Raw genomic sequence first — 15,817 nt, 5'->3', positions numbered from 1 at the left:
AGAGAGAAGAGAGGGCTAGACTGAGAGAGTGAAAATGAACAAGAGAATGCAGAGAGGAAGCGAGTCAGTCGCGTCTCACTCTCATCATTCAGAGCGTTGCTCATCTGGTGGCAGAGGCTGCCTTCGTCCCCTTGACGGATCCTTGCTGTCTGTTTGCCACTCGCGACCAACACCATTACAGAACATAACTAATGTACACACACACACACACACACACACACACACACACACACACAAACGCACACAGAAGAGAGTGAGTAAGAAAATTCTTAAAGTGAACATGTGCAGAGGTGGTGGCCGGGGCATTTAACAAGCTCAAAATGGGAATGTTTAAACTTGTGCTTTCTACTTACATATATATATATATATATATATATATATATATAAATGATGTGCAGTCAGGGTAATAGTTGCAAAATAAATTTATTTAAATATTTATTTGAAGATATTCAGAGTCAAACTAGGATAATCAGCTTCAGACAGACAGACTGCTTTTGTTTTACCTTACCTATTAGATTATTATCCAGTATGCTGTGGTTGTGTAAAACATGTCAGGAGTCTGTGCACAAAAAGGTTGAAACTATTGTTTTTTTCTAAATGTTTGTTGTACAGGCGGTTTGATAAAGTATGTAATTGGCCTTTTGCTTTCGTTTTGAGCCGACAGTAATGAGTGTAGTCGTCAACTGGAGTTATCTTCACTTCACCTGGTTCACTGCCTCCACTGCAGCCTTTGTGCCGAGTGTGAATGAGCAGAGGGGCAAACAAGGCTTTCAATCAAAAGATGACCAATTATACTTATCAACCACACAGAGTTAGAAATAAAATAATTTCTCTCCTCAAATAAAGGCTACCGTCTGAAGTTAAGGCTCTGGTCACCATATGATGTAATATCCTATGTATTAATCGTAGAGTTTGTTTGTGTGTTTGTGTGTGTCTGGCTGCTCCTCCAAACCCAACTCCCATTATCCTCCAAGCTAATTTTTCCAAAAAGGATTCAAACGTTTCTCAGAGCTTGAATACAGCTTAGTGACTCATGGGTACAAGAAACATCTCCTACGCCAAACAGCAAGACTACCTATAGCAGCTGATACAGAGCAGAACTTTGCTAGTTGTTTAGATCGTGTCTTACTAAGTCCTGCCAGTCGTAGTCCACTGATCGAAAGCTTATGGACATGCCCCAGACTTCCAAATATCAATACTACCAGCTTACATGTATAGCCTAGGTCTCTTATTTTAGCAACAATGGGCTGGTATTTGGTCAACTTGTCAAGGAAGGCTATGTCCATATAGAGGTCATAGACACAGGCTACCTCAAGGACTACTACCTCCCTTTTAACCTTGTCCAAGAAAACAACATCATGGGTGTTAGGGATGTTAGAGAACACATCATCAGAACTGTTAAACCAATCTGGCATTATACGGGAGTGTTTGTACATTGACACATTTGGGGGGAATACTCCCTTACACACAAACACTCACACACACACACACACACACACACACACACACACACACACACACACACACACACAAAAACACACTCTCTCTCTCTCTCTCTCTCTCTCTCTCTCTCTCTCTCTCTCTCTCTCTCTCTCTCTCTCTCATCTTCTAACTCTCACTTTTCTGTCTTTCAGTAAAACCACAGGAACAAACAGCAGCATATGCAGCGACTCTGAGCAACAGATGTTCAATGGGGGATATTGTGTAAGACTGAATGTTAATGTGCTGCGTGTATAAAATACTAAAGAAGCTCCGTCATTTGTGTTCCTCTCCACAGTACTATGAGATGTCCTACGGTCTCAACATTGAGATGCATAAGCAGGTAAGAGACAGTTTTGTTCTTCTCATTGTCGACCCGATGATGCTCCTGTGTATGCTGAGGTTATGTGTCTCATTTTCTGTGTAGTAGTCAGTGGGAGGAGGTGAATGTGTTATTTGATGCACACGAACCTTGTATGCCCATGTGCCATCCTGTGTGGGTGGGTTTGTACTATATATTTTCTTGCTGCTGGCCTGTTTTATGTGTTGTTTTTGCACTGTGGATTAGCGCAGGGTTGTTGCCAAGCATCGTATAGTATCATACATGTGTCACTTAATTGAAATAACATTAGCAGGATCTGCTTCAGCTTACGGTTGTGTAGCGATGAGGAGAATGCGGGACGTGGTTGAACACTGAGTTATGGATGGCTGATTTTGTGACGTGCAGGGGTCACTGTTCAGCACTGCAGCTCACCTCCGGATGCCTTTCAAAGTCCGGAAATACAAGGAGAGTGGTTGTTTTTGCACTTTATTGTCTATTTATATTGATTAACTTTATATTTAACTACCATTAAACCGCCTTGTACAGATGGTCTTCATAGAATTGGTAAATGTTTTACCAGGTATAACAGGGCAATGTTGACTGAGTGAGCCCAACTCTAGATGACCTCAAGGTTTAGCTTTTTTCTGCAGCATGTGGTAGTTACCAGTCATTTTACTGTATGGTGTAAACAGGGACTTTTCTGTCACTATGAGGAATTTCCGTCAATTAGATTCCAGATAGGCCATTTATGAGATGAAATGAAATGATGATGAAATTTGTAACTTCAGCTGACAAAGCCCATAACCACCTTCCCAGCATGTAATCCATCTCTTTGCTGGTGCAGTGGGCCTCTTCTGAGGGGTCGTTTATTTGCTTACAGATTAGCTAGCATGAAGGGAGTAATAATTTGTCGCTGCCATCGTTTTTGTCCTTGCTGTGTCAATAGGTTGCTGTAGCTTTTAATTGAGTACAGAGCGATAGTGAGAACACTGCCACTCATAAAGAAAATGATTGCTGAAATGGCAATGCTCCTTAGTTTTCCTGGTTGGCATTAATAAGAAACCTTTCTGAAACAACTGATTGCATGTTGGACGTTTGTTAATACATTTCAAAAGGAAATGGCTTTTTTGATGAGGAATTCTATGAACAGGATTTCCCCCTATAGCATTAACCAGTAGACCACTAAGTTGAAATGTGAATCTGTGATGCTAACTTGCTCTCTGTAGTTTACTTAGACACTGTCATGGATGATACACATTTAAAAAGCATTGTCTCATTGTTTGAAACCATCTCTGTAAACCTCTTAGAATGTGCATTCTGCACTTTAACCTCAAAGGCATTGTGTCACTCTGCAGTCAAAGTAATTGCAGCACAGAAATATCAATCAGTGGGGTAATGTCCAAATACAGAGTGCAGTGTGTACACTCTGGATGAAGTTATGTCCAATTACTGGCTGAGGAGTCTTTGCTATAGTTTTAGTCTGACGCAGTTGTCATTTGCTGTCAGGGCCCATGTTGTTTAAATAGCTAATTAACTTTTACCCATCTGAGCGCCCAAATGAGGTGTGGTCAGGTGCATTGTTGGTGCATTTCTTTCTTGAGGCTACAGAAAGCAATTGACCAGTGAAGACCTGTGGTTCTTTTTCACTGTTGTTTTAATGGCACCCTATGTTACACACAGAACGTTTGCAGCAGTAATAAACGAATGAAGTCAGCTGAGAGGCTGGTTTCCAATCTGGCAAATACACCAAGGTGCAAGTGCAACTTGCTTTATAATGCAACCCTTTTAAACCAACTTTTTTTTGTTGCTGTTAATCTAATACAAAAGTAGAATATGACTTAACTTAAATACACGTACTCCTTGTGATTTGAACCATGTAGTTTGATAAAATGGAAAGTAAAGAAAAAAACTTCCTTGGTGGAGCTAAAAGTAGAAAAGCAAACAATCTGAGATCATTCAATCAGTGACAGAGATGAGGCAACGTCTGAGTTATGGTGCGATTCAAGAGAGATAACATGTAGCTCGTAATTCCCCTTGATGTAGCGTTTAATGTAAAGAGAACAAATATGCAGGTCACTCAGGAGTATGTCAGCAAAGCTCTGCCTTCATCTTCCTTTTTTCCTGCCTCAGATTGCATTGGAAATGTTATGCTTGAAACGGAAAATTGTCGTCTCAGCTTTTCATTCACATTCAGCTGTGAACTCATACAGACAAGATGTAAACCACTTCTGAGGGCAGGAAACCCCAAAAATAGACGACTGGCACATTGTGATTTCTAATAAGATATTTTTGAAGGAAAGGGAGAGAGACAAGTGGAGAGAGAGAGAGAGAGAGAGAGAGAGAGAGAGAGAGAGAGAGAGAGAGAGAGAGAGAGAGAGAGAGTTAGAGTTGACTATTAAGCCAAACCACTAAGCAGAATGAGTGTAAGTTGTACTATAATTCCAAGAAGGGAAACTATTGCCCAGCAATCGAGAGACAGGAAGGGAATGGAGAGAGAGAGAGAGAGAGAGAGATCTGGCAGCAGAGACCAGCAGAAATGGACTGTCAGCTCTTGTCGCCAAAAAGACGAAATGGACGGGGTGCTGGCTGCACCTCTGAGAGATGATAGAGGAGGACGAAGGGGTGGGGGGGTTAGATGATAGAGGGAGGCTAAGGAGAAGGAGGGGAGTCTGGAAAATAGGAAGAGGGGAATGGGGAGAGGGGAGGAAATGGATAGGTGGTCAGGATGACAGAAGGAAACCAAAGAGGTTCAGTTATGCTGAGGAGTGTTAAAAAAGAAAGTCAGAAATGAAAAGGAAGAAGGTACCAGGGATTCGTGCTATTAGAAGAGGGGGATATGAGAGAGAGGAAATTGTTTGAGCGACATGAAAACAGTATAAAAAAAAGGGGTAAGAGAAGAGCTAATATGGGAAACAGACCTGTGGTAAAACTTACAGTATCACAGAGAGAAAAGTAGACAAAGAAGCGGAAATTGTCAGAAAGAATAAAAAGAAGACGGAATTGAGAGTGTGTGATAGTATATAAAAGTAAAAAAAACGGCATAAAAAGGATAGATAAAAGAAGAGATAGCTGAAGAAATTTGATGTGAAAAGAATAGACGGGGATAAGGCATGAAAAGAGAGGTTGTAGAACAGAGGACGTGACAAAGGGAGTGGCGATGGAAAAGTAAGTGGGATGGTTTGAGAAAAAAGAGAAAGATCAATTAAAAAAAAAACGAGGACTGAAGATATAAGAGACTGCAAGAAAAAGCACGTTAGAGAAGAAAAAAGGAAAGTTATAAGGGGGGGGGGGGGTGGAATGGAGAGATGGTGTTGGGGAGAGAGGGGCTGGAAAAAAGTGTGAGAGCTGGAATGAGAGGAAAAGAGAGGATGGAGATTAATTGAACGGATGAAAGAAAAGAGGGTAAACAGGAAGGATGGAGCCTTAGAAGAGACGGATAAAGACCTCAGAGAACAGATGAGGGGGAAAAAAGAGATGGAGGGGAAAATGAGAGCCCAGAAAGGAAAGCAATGGAGGGAAAAGGAGAGAGAGAAGCGAGGGGAGGGGGGCAGCCTGAGAAAGAGAGGGATAGGAGAGAGACATCAAGGGAGGGAGGGGAGCTTTGAGTTACTGTCAGAAATAATGAATCATGAATGGATTTAACAGTATCTGCTCTTATTTCCTCTCCTCCTCCTCCTCCTCCTCCTCTTTTCTCCCCCCCTCTAGCTTCCTCCTAACATCCTGTCGAGATCACTGCTATTGCCTCTCTGCCTCTCTGGCTCTCTGGCTCTCTCCGTCTCTTCCTCTAACGCACGCTGTGTCATTATCAGTGGCTGGGCCATCTCATGTCCCGGCATTAATTGAGCTGTAACAGTCATCTCCTATACCCCGTCTCCCTACCCTCTCTTTGATTCTCTCCTCCTTCTCCTTCTCTCTGTCTTTAACTCTCCCTCTCTCTCTTTCGCTCAGTAGATTTCACACTTGCTTTTTATCTTCAACCCCCTCCCGCCTTCACCTCTCGTTCGCTGTCTTGATCTCGTCTCTATTCCTCTCCCTTCTTGTCTGCTTCTTTTTTAACTGATGATTTTATCTGAACTATATGAATGCAGAAGAAAGACTACATCTCCCCCCCACCTCCTCCTGCTCTAAGCTTTACGAAGACATTGAAACACACGCACCATGCATGCACACGCCACATTATCTCACTTGGTTCACTTCCATTATCATATAATATCATATATAGCTGTATCCCCAGGAGGAGCGGGGGAAGCTATAAGGACTTTGCACTGCTCTCTGTGGTTGTTCTATATTCATTGATATAGCACTTCTGGGGCCGGGGTAGTTATTGCCTCTATCCCCCACGATGTGCCGGGGCACAGCATGTATATCAGCGACCTTATAATGCAGACCCATCCTGTGGTTGGTGGAGGAATATGATGATGTTCACTATGCACCGCTGTCGGAAGCGTGGTGAATAGACTGAGGCAAATTTATATTGGCATCTGATTCTAGAAGTAGGATAACAGGATGATGGTGGGAGGTGAAGAAGAATGGGCAGCTTTGTTAGATCTGTGTCCAGCAAGACTAAGCGGAAGCACAGAAACTTGTGACCCGAGTGCAGCCTGGGAAAATCGGAAAAAAGACGAAAGAATTATAAAAGGCAGGAAGTGAACGAGATATGCTTTTCCTTCTATCAACAGTTCGACTTCAAAGGCTGATTAAGACACCGAGCCCACAACTGTTTTCTGCTGGAACCACAGCAGCAACGAACAGCTTATCTATTCTTATCTATCATCCACATTACAACTCCGTGCATTTTTCCCAGTAGTACAAAAGAGGGAATACATAATAGTACAAATAAGTAACATGACTAGGAAGGACCTGAGGAAAGTTAGATCTATTAATGTTATTGGTAAATACAATTTTTAGGAACCACACGGCTCCACCCACCTTAATCACGACTAGAGGTTTGATCAAGCAAAGTCATTAGAGACTATATTTAACTATATTAAAACCAAACTCGCCAGAAAAATTAACAGAAATTATCTTTGAGAACAATTTTGTACTTGAACTTTTTATTTTTTCCCTGTTCCATCCACTAACATGGATGAGACAGGGTTTATGAACAATACTGCATCAAACCATCAGAGGGCGATCAACATACTTTGGCTTCACTATTGGGATCAGTGATGTCGTCTACCTTATATACCGTCCATGTAAAATACAAATTAATGTGTTCACATATATGTCTTTATAATTGCAGCCAATCCCAGATAGCATATTTGAAATGCTTTGCACTCTTCAAGGCTATGATCAATCACAATGAATAATGTAATTCAGTGTTTGGTCTGAATGTAGCGGTATGATACAATTTTACTCACCTCGCAGACTGAAATGACATTGGAGTTGCAAATGGTATCATATTGCTTTTCTCTATCTTGCATTGAAATGTGCACACATACACACACACACTGTGCATTCTCATAGCTGTATGCAGCAGTGAGGTCCATTATTTCTGTGCTGGGATAGTGTCCCCTGTAGACCCCTGGGGCCAGCAGGGAAGCTACTGGGTCGGCATTTCAATAACTGCCTAGGTAAGTGTGTCTCAATGACTGGGAACTGACAGTGCATGACGAAAAAATGGTGAGAAGCCTGTAAGGTTTCAGCCTTATACTGCCACTGTTATAGACAACATACCAGCCTCCTATCAAAAATAAACACCACATGTCAGTGTCTTAATTTTAGCTGAAAAGGAAAGAGCAGTGCATGGAAATTGCACGTTGCATCACATAGTTACACTCCTCAACAGTTACTCAGCCGTCTTATCGCTGCAAACAGGAAGGCCCTGTCTGACTCCAATTTGGAGGAGCCTGTCTTGTCAATTCAATATGATTATGCATGGACAATAATTACCACTTTTAGGTGTGTGTATAAATGTCTCCCGGATTTATTTTGAAATCGATATCGAGGAAGGCTGCCTGAGTCAAGCCTGTACGGGTGGCTAATTGAAATACTGTGGACTCAAAGGTTAGAATCCTTCAAACAAGATGTGTTTCTTACATTAGGTAACATATTGAGCAGCTATGACACACCTATTAAGATGTGCAGGACTAAATCCTGATGTTAGGAAGCTGCTCATAGTTTGAGGTTATCGCACATTTGTTGGATGTTAGAAGCCGGAAACGAGAGGATACCCAGCAACAAGGCTACTGGGCAGCAAAAGTATTACAGAGACTAGACAGCAGGACACTGGGGACGTCTGTGTAGTTGAGGGATGGAACATAGTTGAACTTTTTGTCCTCTCCATATGTCCTTTCCCAGGTTGTTGGGACATATGGATATAAGGATAATAAAAAAAAATGCTTCTTAGTTATACTCACAAATATAAAATGCTGTTCAATTATATAAAAAGGACAATGATTAAGTTAACACATAAAAAGAGATACAAGTGTTAAAAGTTAGATTTATGTACCATAGACATCAATCTAACAGTACTCATGTAAGTACTCATAGTCCTATTACAATTGACAGTGTAATAAACAATATTGATAAGAAACAAAAAAGGAATAAAAAAGACTAGGAAAAATTATGAATAGCTAAATACTGAATCCACTTTCTTCTCTCAAAAGTGCCAACTGTATTTTCCTAGGTAAAAAAAGCAAAGGAAAAATTCCCAACACCACTTTACATTTTCTCCTTAATTCTGCCTCTTTTAGATTCAGCCGCAGAGGAATAACCTCAAGCACCAATGTCCTTAATTGTTTATTTTTATGCTATTGATCTCTCTCTCTGTTACTCATATCCATTGTTTCTGCCCATTCATCTTTTGCAAGATTGAAGTCTTTGTTCACCAACCCAAGGATATTGAGCCTTTTAACAGGGAATTACACATTCAATCTGTGAAATCAAATATCATTCAAGTAGGATATCTGAAAATGTGTTTTGCATGTAAATTGCCCTGCATTGAAACTCCTGCATCCTTTAATGACATTTTTTATTTAATATCCTCCATGATAATTTAAAAGACAGAAATGTGGATCGTGATGAGAGAAATCCTCCCATTACTGAAAGGTAACTGTGTGTCAGCAAATCCTTGAGATTGATAGGAAACATCTTTGCTAGTAGATATCAACCTGTTTGGTTTTGGTTTGGGTCTTACTTAGAGGGATTTCACTGCTGGCTTGTTTGTTCTGTTCTCTCACTTTTTATTTTAGTCTGAACCAAACTAACAGCACCAAAAAAAGTGTCCAACTAGAGGCGGTTGTCTTGGTCTGGATTGTACTGAACCATGGCTCTGTAAGTTTGCATCCCTTTTTCTTGGATAGTTCAGACTATGGGACCAATTGCAGGGAATTTAGACAGAATTAAAGGAAGCCTTACAGAGGTGCCCAAGCTCGCAGGATTGATTACAGTGTTCACTTCTTACAATATGATGTTCATTTGGTGCATTCAAACATGTTGACTTCTGATGCTGGTAGTAATCCCATAAAGATATAACAGTGGCAATGAAATACATTTCATGAACTATTTAATTTATTCTCTCCATTCAACTTGAAAGAGTATTTTTCCAAATGTGTTTACAACTTTACTCAAAAAGCAGGATGTAAATGTCATATATAATTCATATTCCTGAATTTCAATTGAAACCAAAACCAACCACATCAAATGTAACAAGGACTTGAATGTTCGTTCGAACTTTCACACGTGAAAATGTCCTTAAACAAGTTCTACTTCAGTCACCCTGCAAAGCCTTGGGTCCTAATCCTCACTGAAACCAAGTCTTGATATTGAAGATGTTTTCATTTCAACAACCGCATATACTTTCTTTATCCTGGAACAAAAGAAAAAAACACTTAGACATTTAAAATGGTCAGACTCCCATACTATAGACAGGATATTATAATGGCCAGCCTTATCATATATACAGTGTTCAGATTGTGCATCAGAATGCTGGATAGAAAGAGTGTGCGGTTCACAGACCAGGCAGCAGGATATTATAGGAAGCTGTGTTTGATAGTCAGGATGCTCGGCAGCCAGACTGTTTCCCCTGTGGACTCCTGAGGACAGATGAAGCAGCTGGTTGTCCTTCCTTCCTGCTCCCTCCTTTCATTTCACCACCACATATATGAGACTGACAGTGTGGGAGTATTTGTGTGTGTGTTTTTGTGTGACAGTAGAGAGAAAACTTTTTTACTCTTTTTCTATTGTACAGTTATATCGCAAAACAGTCTTGGCATTTTTGTCATTTCTTTGCAGCCATAAAAATAAAAGAAAAAAACAACCTTTAGAATGTGCCGAAAAGAAAGTGAAAAATTAAATAAAAAAATTATGAGGAGAGAGTGAACAGATTGAAGAAGTAAACTGAGGAAATGAGTAAACCAGAAACAGGGACTTGGGAAGATTAAGACAGAGTACAAGCAGGCGAGGGAGATCGCATGAGGGAATGTTTATCTGTTTGCGTTGCATAAAAAAACGGTGTGTGTGCGGATGTGTGTGTGCATGAGCTTATATTTCTGCCTAATTAGCCAGAGCTGTCTGGCCTTTCCATGCATGTGTTTTTGCACATGTGTGGAGTGTATGTGAGCGTGCATATGTTGGTATATTCGTGTGAAGTTGTGACCTGAATCCTCATCTCATTTGGGAGAGGAGAGAGAGTTAAGGGGAATGAGAGAGAGAGAGGGAGCAACAGAGAGCGCGAGTGAGGGATGCATTCATTCTCAACTCACCGCTTTGGTTCATAATAGGATTGGGCTTCTCTCCCTCTTTCTTTTCTCAATCTCACTCTTTCCATCCCCTCTGTCTAATTTTTTCCCCCTCTCTGTCGTTTCCACCTCCCAGTCAGTTTGGTGATTTTATTCCACAGTTTTGGTTTGAGGTGTTTTTTTTTCAAACTGGTTTAAAAAGCTGGATTAGGACAAGTCTGCATATCTGGGTCAACTAACAGGCTTTGGAGAGGTCAAATGACTGTGTGTGTTATGGTATGTGTTGGCACTCCCACTGATCAGTGGTGTATGCAGTCCCTCTTTGCACATGTAGCATCTGTGCCATGTGTTTGTGTGTGCAGCTTTGATGTCTCTCCCTCTCTTTCCTTCTCTCGTTCTGTTTGTGTGTGTGTGTGTGTGTGTGTGTGTGTGTGCATACATGTGTAACAGAGCTCATTTGTAAATAATGAGGCACAGAGAGAGAAAGCAGGAAAGAGTTTGATATAACACTTTAGGAATGATAGAAAACATTGAAGCTAGCCTTTGAGTGAATAGCATTGTCACTCTGGCAGAAGAGCCCTGTGTAGATACACAAACTGTATTGGATTATCTGTGTGTGTGTGTGTGTGTGTTTGTGTGTGTGTGTGTGTGTGTGTGTGTGTGTGTGTGTGTGTGTGTGTGTGTGTGTGTGTGCGTCCCTTAGAAGGACAGTTTGATGACTTGTTTGTAGGGCTAAGGTTTGAATCAGTTTGAGGTTATGGGCGTAGGGTAAGGTGTCATGGTTAGGCATTTCATTGTGATGAATTAGGTCAGGGTAAGGTGTTGGGGAATGCATTGTGTCTATCAATGCCCCCGTAAAGACGGAGGTACAAAGATGAGTGTTTGTGTGTATGTGTTTTTGTTACCTCTTCAGGACCAGTAGTCCTCATAGGCAAAAAGTAGTTTCTGAGGTCCTGGTTAAAGTCAGAGGTTATTGTGGTTAGTTTAAGTTTGGGGTTACATAGGAGTCACATTTGTGAGTTGTTTTGATATTAGGTGGTGGTATTATCATCATTACGACAACAGTCATGCTTTCATGCTCACGATGCATATATGGAACATGCATGGGTTTCTTGCTAGCGTACCATAGCGTTCAATACAATACTATAGAGAAGTCACAGATATCCCCCCACGAATTGAATGATCAGTGTATCTGTTGAAACCTCCAACACTTTCCTGAGTCCTGCATTATGCATGAATTGGTCATGGTTAAGGTTAAGCATTAGGTTTTGTCTAGGCTGTCCACAATGAATGGAAGTCAATGCATGTCCCAACAAGTATAGCTGCTCAGACTTAGCAGTTACATGTGCGACCATGTTCTGTGACCAGTGTCTGAACTGACAGATAAGGAGCCAGTACTCGACATGCTGCTGGCTGTGGCTTTGATAACACATGCAGGTTCAGTGTGTAGTTCATCCCAGTGCATGTGAAAGCTCTGGCTGAATAAAATGACGTACTCAGCAGAGGTAATAACACAACATCTATTGCATTGATTACAATCACTTTTCATACAGAGCAGTGTTAATTTTGGCAGCTATTTTTGATTTAGTCTTAGTCTTAGTCTTTTGACGAAAATGCATATTAGTTTTAGTCACCTTTTAGTCATTTTTATCCTTCTTAGTTTTAGTCTAGTTTTAGTCGACGAAAAGGAATTACATTTTAGTCTAGTTTTAGTCACATTTAATAGCCACATTAAACTCCTTTTCTTCTCTTCTCAGGCCCAGCGACCCTGTGTTGTGTCTAAAACTGCACAATAGTCTAGCTTGCAGTACTTAGGTTGTCCATTTGATATCCCTTCCAGCTTAGGTCTATAGCAGGGGTCGGCAACCTTTACTTACTTATTTTGCCCCCTCTTCCCCCAAATAAAATGTGTCTGGATCCGTAAAACATATTTGATAACAAAGCTAATAAAGTTTTATATAAAGTTATACTATACTAAACTATAGTTTGTTGCATTTACGAAATTATAGAACGACAATAAAGAAAACTCTTGACATTTTATTGCTATTTGTACCTGTTACAACAAAGGAAAACACCGAACACTTATGAAGAGAATAAAATACACAGGCAAGTGTAACCTACTTTTAAATAAATTAAACACAGAACTTTGTAGGGCTATTTGAGTCCTCCCAATATTTGTGGGAAATGTATGAAATAAGAAGTACCCTATTTTGAAATAAATAAAAACATATAGCTGCAGCCTTATAGCTTAAAAATATATATTTAGTTTTAAATGTGAAAACAAAAAGTGAGAGCAGGTCAGACTGGAGGCGGACACAGAAACTGAAGCTCGGTACAAACCAACTGCAGCTTCTGCTCTGATCAAGAAGCTGCGGCGCTGATCTCTGAGCAGCTGAGACCAGAGAATCTCTGTGTTTTCACTGTTTCCACTGTTAAGAAGCAGCCGGTTCACGTGAACGAGCTCTGATCTTGTGTCTCTGAGCGAGTGAGCGGGGCGGGGGCGGAGCCTCGGGACCGGTTCGCTATCTGGGGCGCGCACACACACACACACACACACAGACACACACACTCGCCCGCTCCTGATACTTCATGACGGCCTGATACGATGATGTTTAAAAAAATTATGTGACTTAGTCAACCACCAACATTTTCGTCTCGTCTCGTCTCGTCAACGAAAGTTAAAATAGATTTAGTCATAGTTTTTATTTTCAAAGATCCGTTTTCGTTACGTCTTCGTCTTCGTCATGGAAAAAAGATCGTTAACGAATATTTTTCGTCATAGTTTTCGTCAACGAAATTAACACTGATACAGAGATAGACATTTTCCCCACATCAAATCCTGATGACTTTGGTGATCCCTTAACTTTTCCCCTAAGTACCACCATGAGGTTCCCTTTTGTGATATTGGGTGAAATGTGTGCTAAGATAAATGTTGCCATTAATTCTGTGAGACCTATTGAAAACATGTCATCACTTGGTTTGAAGAATATTTACCATAAGAACGACTGCCACTGTAGGTATAGGTCATGTTTCCAACTGTGAGGCCAAATGAAATGTCATTTTGAAATATAGTGGGTAACCATAAAGAGGGGACGCTCAGTGTTATCAGAGATACAACTGCCCGTACACTTGGTATGATTTGCACTGCAGCAAACAATTGAGGTTAGCAACAGGGGACAATTCAGTAGCAGCTGATTTCAATGGTGCAAGGGTTCAAAAATCTCTTCTTTAGTCTCTGTAAGTTCCACAGAGGTGCAGTTGGTTCTTATTGCTCTTGGTGTGTGGATACACTTCTAGTGAGAATGCCTTGACTTGGTTTGAGAGTTGTGTGAACTGCAACTGCATTCACCAGGAGATTTAGGTGTTTCAAAATAAATAAAAATTCATTGTGGACAAAGGTCTTATTTTCTAGTACTCGGTGTGCAGTTGAATTCAAGCACTTTACCTGTGGATTCAAAGCGAGAAGCTGCATCATAGTATGTGTGCGAGCCTCTCACACGCAAAATCAATGAGATAGGTCATAACAAGATTCATTAGTCTGTCTTTGTGGGTGTTTGTGTGCGATGTGCACATGTTTTGCATACAGTGCAGCCAGCTTTGCTACTTTGTGTCTGATTGCATTGCAGAAGACATGAGTTTGAGGCCGTATGCAGTCTGTCAATGCAAGCTGGTGAGCTGGCACAGTGTGAATATGACTAATGGCTTAGTGTATAATATAGACAGAGAGAGAGAGGGAGGGAGAGCAAGAGAGATCTAGTTAGTTTGACAACTACAACCCTGACTGTGAGGCACAGATTTTGTGTCTCACAATCACATGCTGTAGAAAGTTCCTGTGTAGGTGTACAGTAAGAGTGAGTGTGTAATTGTATATTGCAGTGGGGGCATTCATAGAACATGCATATGTGTCCTTACATACAAGGAGTAAGTGGCCTGTAAGTGTGTTTGTGTAAAGTCCTTATTGGAACATGTATGTAACTGTGCTGGATATCAACCAGTGTGTGTGTGTGTGTGTGTGTGTGTGTGTGTGCGCGTGTGTGTGTGTGTGTGTGTGTGTGTGTGTGTGTGTGTGTGTGTGTGTGTGTGTGTGTGTGTGTGTGTGTGTGTGTGTGTGTGTGTGTGTGTGTGTGTGTGTGTGTGTGTGTGTGTGTGTGTGTGTGTGTGTTGGACGAATAGAAGTGAGCTGTCTGTATTTTTCATTCTAAATGTTTCTGCTGTCTGCTCTGCTGCCTATCTTGTATTGGTTCTGCACTGAAGGTTGAATCTGTGTCTTTATGTGACTGAGGAAGTGTGTGTCTGTATACGTGTATGCTTGCTGGGCTCATGCTGGGAGGGTCTGCACACAGCTCATTGTTTGTGTGCTCTATGCTCTGTTTGGATTGGTTTTCTGTGTGCCCTTGTTATGTTTGTGTGTGTGTGTGTGTGTGTGTGTGCGTGTGTGTGTTTGCAATTATTTTTGAGAGCATAGTATTCTGTGTGTGTGTGTGTGTGTGTGTGTGTGTGTGTGTGTGTGTGTGTGTCTGTGTGAATGTACACACGTATGTTTGTCTTTCGTGTGTGTGTTTGTGTGTATGTGTGTGTGTGTACAGTTCTATTTGTGTGCACAATTCTTTGGGTGCTTGTGCGCGAGCGCCTTTTAGTGTTTTTGTGCACGAGCGTGTGTTCGATCCTCGTGTATTCTTTGCTACTCCCCTTTCCTCTCTCACTCGCTTTCGCTCTCTTTCCCTGTTTCCCTTCCTCTCCTTCCAGAATAGAGGGGCTATCAATCAGAGGCAAGGGGGATAAAGGAAGGGAGCAAGGGGAGGTGGAGGATAGGAGTCGGCTCAGTGCCAAGGAAGAGGCGCTGGCACGCTGCCCAGGGGACGGAGGGAAAGAGAGAGAGAGAGAGAGAGAGAGAGAGAGAGAGAGAGAGAGAGAGAGAGAGAGAGAGAGAGAGAGAGAGAGAGAGAGAGAGAGAGAGAGAGAGAGAGGGGAAAACAAGACTGAGCAGGACTAGAAAAAAAGATTCTGGGAGAGAAGCAGGCCAGAGAGATAGAGTGTGGAGAGAGAAATGAGAGCAAATGAGAAGGAGGACAGAGAGAGAGAGCCAAAGAGCAAGGCCAAGTGCATTGAGGGAAAGCAGAGCGAGAGGACACAGATAGAGAGAGAGATACTGGGCGAGTGGGAAAATGAGCCAACAGAATAGAGAAAGAAGCAGCTGATTAGAGAGAGAGAGAGAGAGAGAGAGAGAGAGAGAGAGAGAGAGAGAGAGAGAGAGAAGGTGTGGGAGGAGGAGGGGGGGGGCGACAGTGCAGTGTAGAGAGAGAGGAAGCAGGAATGGCTATTTTCCGCCCGCCTG

At 41.6% G+C, this 15,817-nt stretch overlaps 1 protein-coding gene across 2 annotated transcripts in view; it reads left to right on the top strand.

Moving 5' to 3' along the window:
• tle2b (TLE family member 2, transcriptional corepressor b) overlaps window positions 1-15,817 on the top strand; it is a gene marked incomplete at its 5' end in the record, with an annotated part of 76,326 nt that overhangs the window by 14,496 nt on the left and 46,013 nt on the right. For both annotated transcript variants that reach the window (XM_053430053.1, XM_053430052.1), the window contains 1 exon segment: window positions 1,778-1,822. In XM_053430053.1, coding sequence (XP_053286028.1) covers window positions 1,778-1,822 — 45 coding nt within the window.

The sequence above is a fragment of the Pleuronectes platessa genome, chromosome 9 (assembly GCF_947347685.1).
Source record: "Pleuronectes platessa chromosome 9, fPlePla1.1, whole genome shotgun sequence".
NCBI lineage: Eukaryota > Metazoa > Chordata > Actinopteri > Pleuronectiformes > Pleuronectidae > Pleuronectes > Pleuronectes platessa.
The sequence above is the reverse complement of the archived record's forward strand: the minus strand, read 5'-3'. Positions and strand labels throughout refer to the sequence as shown.